At 36.6% G+C, this 12,224-nt stretch overlaps 1 protein-coding gene across 31 annotated transcripts in view; it reads left to right on the top strand.

Annotated features, from left to right (window-relative positions):
• The window catches only part of PARD3 (par-3 family cell polarity regulator), a 649,441-nt gene that overhangs the window by 320,483 nt on the left and 316,734 nt on the right, over window positions 1-12,224 (top strand). For 25 of the 31 annotated variants that reach the window (XR_012030741.1, XM_072825178.1, XM_072825189.1 and 22 more), the window contains one exon: window positions 1,396-1,527. The exons of the other annotated variants lie outside the window; for them this stretch is intronic. Coding sequence is in view for 24 of the 25 variants with exons in the window: in XM_072825178.1 (XP_072681279.1) it covers window positions 1,396-1,527 (132 nt within the window). In the remaining variant the exon portion in view is untranslated. The remainder of the gene's footprint in view (window positions 1-1,395; window positions 1,528-12,224) is intronic. 31 annotated transcript variants of the gene reach the window in all.

The following is a 12,224-nucleotide window of genomic DNA, read 5'->3' as shown; positions in this document are numbered from 1 at the left end:
TAAGGTCTATACAATGCAAACCTATCATATTACACTTTTTTGTTTTCTATGTATTTGTTGTTCATATGGTTGAAGTAATGAAGAATAGGAAGCAATCATGTGTACAATGTATAGAGCCACATTATCCTTAACAAAGTTATTAAGGAGAATATTTCAGTAGTTCACTTGAAGTAGGGCACTGATGTAAGTGGGTCCAAGTGAGGTTAACATTTTAAATTTGTTCTAGTAGGAGATATTTAGATTTATGTGTTGAAGTAAAATGTTTGACTCTGCTCCTTATCTTAGCTCTCTCATTTCTTTTCAGGACACTGAAATTCAGTTTTGCAGCCCAAAAGCTTGTTATAAGTTACTATTTCAAAGAAACAATTCAGTAGCATTGGTTGCTTTGAGACATATTAAATAAATAAATAAATAAATAAATAAATAAATAATAAATAAATAAATAAATAAATAAATATTTATCAACTAGGTTTTAATGTAAAGACTTCACTTGCCATAAACATGTTGAAGTGAACAATTATGTATATATGTTATGTACCAAGTTAATTTTTTTCTTTACCTGATATTTGAATTAATGCTTACAGCTAGCTCATGAAGTAGTTAACAGAACAGTCCAAACTCTTGCCCAAAATCTTTTGCCCAAAATCACACAACTACAAAGATCTAAATAGCAAATTCATTGGTCTTTCTTATTTTATTTTATTTTGTTTTATTTATTTATTTTTTTTAATTTCTTGATCTTGATCTGTCTTTTTTTTTTAATTTTTTTTTAATTTTTATTTATTTATGATAGTCAGAGAGAGAGAGAGAGAGAGAGGCAGAGACACAGGCGGAGGGAGAAGCAGGCTCCATGCACCGGGAGCCCGACGTGGGATTCGATCCCGGGTCTCCAGGATCGTGCCCCGGGCGAAAGGCAGGCGCCAAACCGCTGCACCACCCAGGGATCCCTGGTCTTTCTTATTTTAAATGTTTTTGGTGAATTACCCAAAATATCTCACAATGCTATTGTAAGACTAGAAAGCTGAAAAGAGGAAATTCCATGATTGAGAGATAATACTAGTCTTATAGAGAAGTACTTTTCATTTTCTGTGCATGTAACTAGCCTGGGGAGATTGATTTGGGAGGGAGTGCAGGGAATATTATCTCATCTCTTATGCACATGTGCGTGGCTACCTTCCCTGCTCAAGTCATTAAACTCTCTTATCCTAGGTGGATGACTGCATTCATGAGGTCTAATCTGGGTGAAATATCCTCAATCAACTATTTTGTATAGGGTTGGGAAAAATATTTTAAATATGCAGAATCACTTTTCTGCTACTTTTGGAAGACCAAGTGCATTGTTAATTTGCAAGGTCTAGTTTTTTACAAGACACCTTTTTGTTTCTTTTTGAATAGAAAGATGAAAACTATAGAAGCCTTCCACGGGATGCTAGTAACTGGTCTCACCAATTTCAGAGAGACAATGCTCGTTCATCTCTGAGTGCCAGTCACCCAATGGTGGACAGGTGGCTGGAGAAGCAAGAACAGGTAAAATAAATTAATACTTCTACGTGTGTCATTGGTGTAACTTTCTAGTCCATACCCTGGAAGATGTTTCCCTCCATCACAGATGATGATTAAAGGTAAATTATTCTAACAAATTTCAGGTAAGTACCAGGCTCTATGTTCATCTAATGTAAGTATAGACTGTTTCTGTGGCTGTCCTGCATCAAAGACTTCTCATACGTGGTTATGAATATTTGTTGTAGATTCTGAAGTTTCATGACATCAGAGCTTGTTACGTTGCTGAGGCACAGACATTTGGCCGTGAACAGTACAGTTTATGAGTAGACTTTCAAGACCACTTATAGATAGGTTCTTCTCTTTTTTGATAGGCAATAAGTCAAAGGACCTGAAGAGGCAAATTAAAATGTTCTGTCTTAACCTGACTTGACTCTATAGGAAAAATACATACTATAGTGTTATTTTAGAATCAGATGATTTTGTCAGGTTTGATGACTTTCCTTTCCATAAATGTCAAGGAACCATTTTAGGTTTATAAGTTTTTAGAGTTGCTCAGTTTACTCTGTAGGATGGCCATCTACAATTCATGAAATCAGAATTGTTTACTACTCATTTTAAGTAACTGATTCACATCCCGGGAAAAACAACTGAAAAGTTATGTCACTGGCGGAGAAGCCTTCATTGCATGAAGATTAAGAATTTACCTGATAAACAAAAACAAAAAAAGAATTTATCTAATAAGTTTTGATGTATAAAAACCAAATTCTTCCAGTGTTGTTGTTGTTTAAAGTCTTGTTTACTGTTAGTCATGGTGTTTTCCTTGCAGTGGAAATTTTAGTGTTTTCTTTGTAGTTTTAAATAGTTTTTGTATTAAAAATATTAAAAACACACTTATCTCCTCAGTTTGTCACTTATTTTCTTTAAAAAGTTTATATAAATGGAAGGCTATGTGAGTACTCAGAAAATGTTTTCTTTTTAGTGATTTCAAAAATTATTAATAATTTTATTGCCTAGATTTTGGAAGTTATTTTTCAATGTAGATTAATAATGTCAGTAGAAAGAAATCCTAAATGTTTTACTTAATTCATCTTAGTCTATGTTTTATAGCATAAACCTCCTAAAATAATTTTGTGTATTTGGAGTGTTGGAATATGAAACAATAGAGAAGGACAGTTTGTCTTTGATACCACAGATGGTATTACAAAGATACTGATTTTTATCATACAGTACATGTTCGAATACATTAGAAGCATTGTGTGATAGGAATAATTTGAAATAATTAAAAACCATGGAAATTCTACTTAGGAAAAACATTATTTTCTCAAGGTAATATAAAGTTTATTTATTTATTTATTTTTTTAAAAGATTTTATTTATTTATTCATGATAGTCACAGAGAGAGAGAGAGATGCAGAGACACAGGCAGAGGGAGAAGCAGGCTCCATGCACCGGGAGCCCGATGTGGGATTCGATCCCGGGTCTCCAGGATCGCACCCTGGGCCAAAGGCAGGCGCCAAACCGCTGCGCCACCCAGGGATCCCGGTAATATAAAGTTTAAACTCATTGGTGTTATTATTATCATTTTGAAGTAAATATTATGAAGAATTAGTTTAGCATGGGTGTGAAGTAAGACCTGCCAGTTACCAGCTATCCACCATAAATGAGATGTGGGCATGTGGCTAACTTGTCCATACTTCAATTTACTCATTTATCAAATAGGTATAATCATAGAACCTGCTCCTGCAGTTCTTGCATCCACTGATGGAATGCCTGCCAAAGGCTTAGAATCATATGTGGTACCCAGAAAAACTGTGTCTTAATATGTTAGGAAAAAAATTGGCTGCCAAGAACAGAAAATTCAGATTGTGTAAGAAGGTACTCATTCATTTAATGAGAAATCTAGAGGAAGGGATGGAGCGGGTGTACTCCACAGCCTAGTGGACCTCACTGAGGATCCAGATTCTCCATTTTCTGGGAATCTGATATAGGGCCTCCATGGCTGTATGTTCCAGCTTGTCCATTTCTATCAGAGCCTTGGCATCACATGTTTGCCTTTCTCTTCTGCGTGGCTCTTTTTGAAAGCAGACAGACCTTTCCCAGGAGCCACTCCCCCCACCGCCTAACAGCTGTCCTTCAGGTTGTGTTGTCTAGCATTGAATGACTTGTCTGTCAATTTCTAAATCAAAGGAAATTGTTGGTTTAGACTAGTTGAGCAAGATCTCCTGGAGTTGAGGGTGTGGGAGTGGTGGTTTGTCTTCCCTGAAACACAGCCACTCATCACTGAACACAATCAGGGTTCCGTTAAAGCAAGAAGGGAAGGATGGTTAGCTAAATATGCTAAATATGATTATTTTAAATATTTTTATTATAAGATTAGCCCGGGGTTTCTAAGGTATAGTATATTTAATTGTATTCTAAAAATACGACCTTTTTCTTACTATTGTGGTTTTAGATCTGTTTTTAAAGAAGTAGTATAACTTTTCTTTGTAATTTTGGTATAAAATAGGTTCTTTTTCCACAAAAGGAATTGCATTGAGGAGCCACCCCCCCGCCCCCACAAAGACAGTTTTGATTTACTTCTGTTGAAGTTGTTTGAAGCATTTGCTCCACGCTAAGCAGGTTTTTAAAAAATAAGTACTTTCTGAGTCTGTGTAGTCTAATGTAAATGACATTAGCTAATTGATTCCTGAGCCTGAAAACATCTTCTTCCTTGGCTTAAGTTTAAAAAATGATGATCCATTCACTAAATTTGATGATTTCACATCAGCAGTATAATTAACCAAACTGAAATCTATTTAACTAGACAAGAAAAGCAAAAATAACATAAAATCCATATTAAAAAGTAGGCACAGTTGTTTGGGCAGAAGAGGACTCGGAAGTTATGCTGGACACACTGTAAATCTAGTCCAGATAGTATCATTTAATTGTGCATTTATTCTTTTGACTGTTCCCCATAAGTCATCTGGCTTTAATGGACTGATGTCTCTTCTGTGGCTTTTTTTCTCCTTGGTTTTTGCTATTAAAAATATAGTAACAGACGAGTGATACATAGATCAAAAACATGTTTTATATGGTTAAAAACCAAAAATCATCCACCCACCTTTACAATTTGGGATCACCAGGGTAGAACTGTCTTCATTGAGTTATGCCATCTGGACTAAAGAAGTCAACAGAGTTCTAGATTTTATATGCCTTCAGTGGTTTCGTTTTTGCTCTGTTTCCTAGTAGATTGCTCATCTCATTATCTTTGTTTTTTTGAAGGCAATTTTGAGTGAGTACATCAGTTTTGCCAGTGGAAATAACAGTAGGAATGAAAAGCACAAGAGAGTGTGTAAAAGTGCTGAGCTAGGAGGCACCTCTGGAAACTCTTGGTGGCTTTCTCTTTTTGTGGGGTTGATCCTTTATAAGGGCATATTGATTCTTTCCCTCTCTTAGAATATTTTGTAAGGTGCACTCATATAATCAAAGGTAGGGGATGTGTCTTATTAGAACTTTATACCAGGAAGCACTTGGAGTCAAGCTCAACATGATTCCCAGAAATAGAAGTCCTGCTTTTCAGTGACTAATTTTTGCCTGTAGCCGAATCCTATATTAGGTTCCTCTCAGAAGGTAAGAGGACTGTGTATCTTTTAAAGAGCATCTTTTTCTTGTGACTTCCTTTTTCTGAGATTTCAGAGGAAGCACAAAGGACTTCAGGAATAAATGGGTTGTTGTTGTGTTGCCTTGAAAAAGTTTTCATGCTTCTGAAATTTTGATTCTGAGACCCAAGAAACAACAACAACAAAAAAAAAACACAAAAGGTTTAGATTTGATGTGCAGCATTGCTTTAAAAAAAATCTGAATTCCTTTTGACCATTACCATTTCCCTGACTCTTTGGAGACTATAATTTAATATTGGTTGATAATAGATCATAAGCTGACTTTATTCTTATATACCTACAGTTTATTGCAACTAATAAATTCCACAAAAGAGGAGGCAGAAACTTTATAATATGTTATTGGTAGAATTTAAGGCCTGAAAATAGAGGGACCTAAAGGGAAATTTAAGCTAATTGGGAGCCTGCCATTTTCACTACCTTGACTTGGTGAACAGGCCTGAAGCCAATTAACAGAAATAGCAAAGAGGTGCAAGGCACATTCTATCTGCCACTTAAGCTCTGTCATAGGGGAATGATTGCTCTGACCTTTAGAGAAAAATCCTTGTTCTAGGATTTTTTCCATCAAGCAGAAACTTTATCTAATTGGCAGATTATACCAGGAGGAGGCAAACCATGAGGAAAACTAACTTAAATGTTTGGTGATGACAGAATTCAAGTGTGACAATGATTGTGCACCGTCCTCACCTTTGTCCCCTGGCCTTCTGGTCCCCAACATTCAGTGTTGTCTCAAAGCAATGAGTTTAAGGAACAGTGACAGTGCCTTTTTTTCTTCTTTTATGAACTTTTGTCACTATCTGCAGTCATGATGCTTCTGCTTCAAATTTTTTCATGTGGAATGGAACATTCTTGACTTTTGATACTTAATCCTTCTGAAATGAGGATGACTAATAGAGGGATAGTGTCTGTTTTTACATTTGCCTGAGTCATGTCCTAGATATTAGAAGTAGAAAATAGCTGAATGTTAAATAGAAAACATATTTTTCCTATTTTAAATGTTAAGTAAGTAAATAAGCTCTATACCCAGTGTCAGGCTTGAACTCATAACCCCAAGATCAAGAGTCTCATGCTCTACTGAGCCTGTCAGTTGCCTCTAAATAGAAATCATATTTAAATAAAATAATGCTTAAGAATAAATTCATTTGTTTTATTCTGAAAAAGGAATACTGCACATTGCCTCTTTATCTGATACTCTTTAGACTTTTGAAAATATTTATGCTTTATAACTTCACATGATACCCAATGCATACATTCACTTATCAAGATAGGATTCTATGACAGGGTTCCATATTTACTTTTCATTAGAATTTGATTAAGGCCAAATCTTTGAAGATCTAGGACATCAATAAATTTTAAAATTTAGAGCCTACTTTGCATGTGTTAAACATACTGTAGTGAAGAAACATTTTTAAGCTTTTCCAGATTTTATATGGAATGGTTTAAAAAAAAATGAATAAGCCAGTCAATAAGTAATTGTAGTACTGAGTGTTCCCTATTTTACCCTGGAGTGATAAAATGATGGGTGTCTGGGATGATCAGTTGTAGGTCCTGCTTCCATGCCTCTAATTGAAATTGGTTTTTCCTTTGACCTGCCTGCATACGGGGAGATCTTTTCCTTTCCCAAGTGTTTAATAGCCTTTTCTAAATGCAAACAAAACAAAACAAAAACCCACAAAAAAATGCCACCTCATTTCACTGACACTTAGAACACCCAGATAGCATAAGTCGTCAGTTTCCCCATAGGAAATGATCATACTTTTTTTTTTTTTAATTTTTTAAAAAAATTTTTATTTATTTATGACAGTCACACAGAGAGAGAGAGCGAGAGAGAGAGAGAGAGTGAGAGGCAGAAACACAGGCAGAGGGAGAAGCAGGCTCCATGCACCGGGAGCCCGACGTGGGACTCGATCCCGGGTCTCCAGGATCACGCCCTGGGCCAAAGGAGGGTGCCAAACCACTGCGCCACCCAGGGATCCCGATCATACTTTTTAAATTACAAAGTTAGACGATGACTTCCTTAGCAATCTGATTACAACAGCTGTAGATCAGTCAGTGAACTGACCACAAGGTTATCTTGTTAAAACATGGAAAGACTATAGAAATTCTGATGTGGGCAGATGCAGGGCCTCATGGCATCTGCCTCATTAAGGGACGTAAGGTTAGGTTCTGGTGCTGCCAAATGGTACCTGGAATGTGTTCGTTTACGCTTTAATTTTTTTAGCTCATAAACCCTGAGAAACCAAATGACTGATAGGGTTATCTGGATAAAAAGTAAAGCCCTCTGTCTCCAAATTCTAAAATTCTACAGTTCATCTATTAAAAGAAGAGGATTTATTCGTATTATTTCCTAATTGGCAAACTTCTACAGAACTTGGGCAGAAGCAAACATAATTGTGTTTTCCTCAGCAACAGCTAATGTAGAAACTAAAAACATCAAAATTGTTTTAAAATTAAATTTAGTTTTCATTATAAAATGCCAGAGATGTTCTTTAAGCAGAAACCTTTTATATTCACAATAACATTAAAAATAAAACCAAAACAACCTTTGAAAAGAGTTTTTTTCTCATCTGGATATATTAATGACAATAGATTTTGTGCTTTAGTAACAAGATGAGTATTGTAATACATATCCTAAAATTATTTATGTTTTAAAACATGATTCAAGTACCCCGTATGGATTTGGCATATCCTTTTCCATCGGCCCTACATATTTTCTCTTTTTATTATCAGAGGGCTGTGGACAGGAAGCATCAGGTGGAAGAAGGGGACTAGAGCATAGTTCCCTGGTAGACATTCTATTGAGAAGGACACATTCATTTCCAGAGGAGCCTTCCCAGCCTCAAGGAGAGCCACTTTGGATGCTTTTTTTCTCGTTAGTGACAAAAAGACAGCCTGTAGAGTGTGTACAGACCCTGGAAACCTGCCCCTCCCATGAGTGGGTCCTTCTGTGTGACCTTCTCTGGGTTAATAAACTCTACACAGTTCATTTTCACTGTGTCCAGAATGGGGAAAATAATACCCATTTGTTCAGATATTGACTTTGCACGTGAGGATTAAATGGCACAGAACATGTAAAATGCAGATCTAGTTTCCAGTGTGTTGTAGAGTTCTGTTGATGCAACTTTCTCCCCTATCTTTATTTTAGGGAAGAACAAACTTACTGGTTATACGTCAACAACTCTCTCTCTAGAACTATTTTTATTCTCTTACTACTATTTTCTCCCTGCATATCGGAAGTGCCATTTGGTATGATGGGCTGGTTTGTTTCTATCCCTGGTGGACTTCTAATGCCCTCATTATCCTTTCAGAATTGGATTCTTGCTTCTGAGGCATCTTATCAGAATTAGAATAAACTTTAATCTTTTTAAATCATCTCTGTTTCTTTTCTGAAGAACATAATCTGACACAAAAATAGCATTAGCATTAATCTCTGTGTCTGTATCCATTTTTTATATTCCCTTTTGTTTTTGGCAAGCTCGTGTGGTTTAAACACAATTAAATCTAAAAATACTATTTAAGAATGCCAAGTGTCTTACAAGGGCTTCTGCTTGGCCACTTGCTGAGCATCTGGGTCCCTCTGTGATGTGACGGGAATCGGGGAGACACCATTTGATTCACCGGCTTTGAGAAGGTTATGCAGTTCAGGGGGTTCCTCATCAATTCTGTCCCTTTACTACTGACCCTATTTATTGCTTGTTTGGCCTATGGAGCTAAAAGCATGCAAGCAGCAGGGAAGTGAGACAGAAATTCTACCCAGTGAAAAATCTTTGCTGGAATGTGGATTAACCTTCATGGGGAATCTGTTAGTAGCTGATGATTTTCTTGCCTGTGAATACAGCTGCTAGAACCAGGCATTTAGAGCATGCACTGTGGATAAAGATACATTTTCATTTCTAGCTATGACCCTCCGGTGCCTTTTCATATTTTCATCATAGTCAGTCTTAAAGATTTTTGTTGTGAGCTGTGTGATTAAATATGATGAAAAGAATGCATGCTTTATATTTTAGCTCTGTTTATTCCCACTAATTTGTATGTCATTTGCTTTTGAAAATTTGTTCTTTATTTCTGTGTTCAGTGAACAGTGGAACTGCTATTCTTTTAAAAATACTGGTTAAGAAATTACATTAACATTTTCAGCTTACAGTATGTTGTTTCACTACCCATTTCTTGAAGTCTGCCTCTACAAATGGTATCACTCAGAAGCCGTTTTAAATTTTGGAATCTTATGATCTAGGTAGGTATGTTTCTCTCTCTCTTTCTCTCTCTCTTTTAAAAAATATTTATTCATGAGAGTCACAGAAAAGCAGAGACATAGGCTGAGGGAGAAGCAGGCTCCCTGCGGGGAGCCCCATGCAGGATTTGATCCCAGGACCCTGGGATCATGACCTGAGCCGAAGGCAGATGCTCAACCCTAAACCACCCAGGTGTCCCATCTCTCTGTCTCTCTCTTTTTTAAAAATCAGTCCTACACAGGCTTTTTCCAGTCACCTTCAGCATGGTTCTGAAATGGTCCTGAAAATTTGCTGTTTTAAGCGCCAAACCATTTTGCCCAATGGTTTTATGTTCCTTTTCCCACCACTGAGGTCTGTGCCCCTCAGTATTTTCACTGGGTCTGTTGTATATCTATGATCCATTTTTGTCTCTGCTCATGTGGCTGAAAGAAGGCTGTTGTGAACTTTCTTTCATAGCCAACAAATTCTAAAGACATTAAAGTCCTGAAAAGAACATGTAGTTTCCATTAGTACCCCTGATGGTATGGGAGGGGCAATAGAGTGGGCTTTTGGCTTTCAATTTATGTTTTCTGTTATTTATCCTCTTTCATAGTGAAAACACACTTTTGAAATATCTTTTATTTTTGGTAAATCGAACTTCATAAGATTGGAAAACTGGGCAATTTTTTTCTTTTTCTGCAAATACTATAGTTCCCAAATTATAAGATAAAAATTGCGATGTCGATATCAATTGGAATCAAGTTAAACCCTTTGAGAAACATAATCTCTCTCCTTACCTCTGGTAGTCCCTTTAATTCTCCGAAGTAATCCCTTAGCTGGCCCTCCTGTGGGTTTAACATCATACTCCTGAGAAAAGGGAAGCAGTATTACAGTAGGATCCTCATGTCAACGCTAACCTGCCCAAACCTCTTGCTTGTACCTGGGAGAAAGTGCCCGGGCCTCTCAAAAGCCAAACATCATGCCCTTTCCCCTGCCTGCCATCCCATCTCAGTCTTAGGATTTTGCTTTTTTCCTCTGCTCCTCTCCACAATCATGACCTTATCAGTGTCTTTCTATGCTAGATCTTTCCTGTCAGTTCATACTTTCTCCTCCCCGTAGGCCTCTGGCTTGCTGTTGCCCCTGCCTGGCTTGCTGTCCCTCCCAATGCACAGATTTGGTTCCTTCTTACCTTTCTTTTATCAGGTCACATCCTCCTCCTCCGAGGACCTTCCCTAGTCTCCACTTTTGAAAAAGCTTGATGTCCTTGCTGTCTTCATTATTGCTTCCTCTCTCACCAGGCCCTGAAATAGCGCAGGCGTTGTTTCATTTACTTTTGTTTGGAGCTCTTAGTGTCAATGAACTTTTGGGTGAATAAGTGTTTCAGTAAATCGAAAGGAAAATGTTTGTAATATCCCCCCTTTTTCTGATCCCCCAAATTATGAATAGACTCTTTGTTAGGTGGACTAGATTTTTATAATGCCATTTGATATGATGATGTGATTTTCATTAATCATGAGCTAAAAGTTGCAGATTATAAGTAAATCAGAGAAACCTGTTAAATATTAAGACACATACATACGGAAACCTTAGAAACAGTCATACTTTTGAGTCTCTGATGATTGATTCATCATTGCTCGTCACTTGGCATTCTGCACATGGCAAAAAGACTGAAAAATTATTTCATACTGAAGGACCAAAGAATGGAGGAAAAATCAAGGTAAAGCAATGTTCCTACTTCAGAGAACTCGATGATATGATGGAGAGCACACCCTTCCTCATGCCCAAGTTGATCTTTCTCTGAGAATGTCTTGCAATAGAACATGGATTTAAGTGTTGAAAGGTGAATGCTATCAGTCTGTTACCAACAGGCTGTCTGTGTCCCGATAATGTCTGCTGAATTACAGTTGACCACAGCAGCCCAGGGAAGCTACTACCTGAGTGTCTGAAAGCTCTGTGGAGGAGGTAATGGTAGCAGAGGGTACGAGCTGCTGTGACTTAAGTGAGCCTTAGTGAGACATGGGAAAGAAGAGAATGTTGTGATGGGCCCAGCATAGCCATAAATTCTGTTAGATTTCCAAATATATTTAATTATCAGAAAATATTAAATTTGTTCATAACTCAAGTGACAGATAAATTTTCCACTTAATTGGAAAAGCAATATTTGAACAAACCATTTGATTATATTTAATAGTTTATGAGCAATTGAAGTGAAAGTAATAGAGTTAATATCCTTTTCTGAATGTGTTTATTTCATTTGTTTGAGAATCCATTTTTTTTTCTGTTTTAAAATTTTTCTTTCAGAGAATTCTAAGGGTTTTCATTTTCATTAGATTGAATATGAATTATACCATTACTCTGGGACCTCAAGCCCACAAAATTTTTGTTTTCTTTTAAAGATGAATTTTCTTATTCTAGGAGAAATGGAGCTTTGGTATATAAAATATGGATATGATGAATTCTCCTGTACCTTTAGCATCCGGTTTAGATTATTCTTGTTTCCAAACTTCTCTCTCTCTGGTGTTCAGAAAGTTAAGACGGTAAGGTGTTGACATATGCAGTTATAGGTGGAAGTTTCAGTTGGCTATAAATGCAATGATTTCTTTCTTAAATTTTTTTATCTGTAGCATCAATTTATAGACTAGAAATGGTTACACACACAGTATAAATAAATATTTTAATCATAGATACCAAACTCTTTGGTAAACACTAAACACTTATATTTGGTAAACATCTAAACACTTAAATTATATTTAAGTGTTTAGAAAGGGGGAATGTGTGTCCCTATTCAAAAGGCCTTTTGCCATTCATGATGCTTGGTTTTGGACACTTTATGTCAGTTTTTCTATCTTTTACAC

The sequence above is a fragment of the Canis lupus genome, chromosome 5 (assembly GCF_048164855.1).
Source record: "Canis lupus baileyi chromosome 5, mCanLup2.hap1, whole genome shotgun sequence".
NCBI lineage: Eukaryota > Metazoa > Chordata > Mammalia > Carnivora > Canidae > Canis > Canis lupus.
The sequence above is the reverse complement of the archived record's forward strand: the minus strand, read 5'-3'. Positions and strand labels throughout refer to the sequence as shown.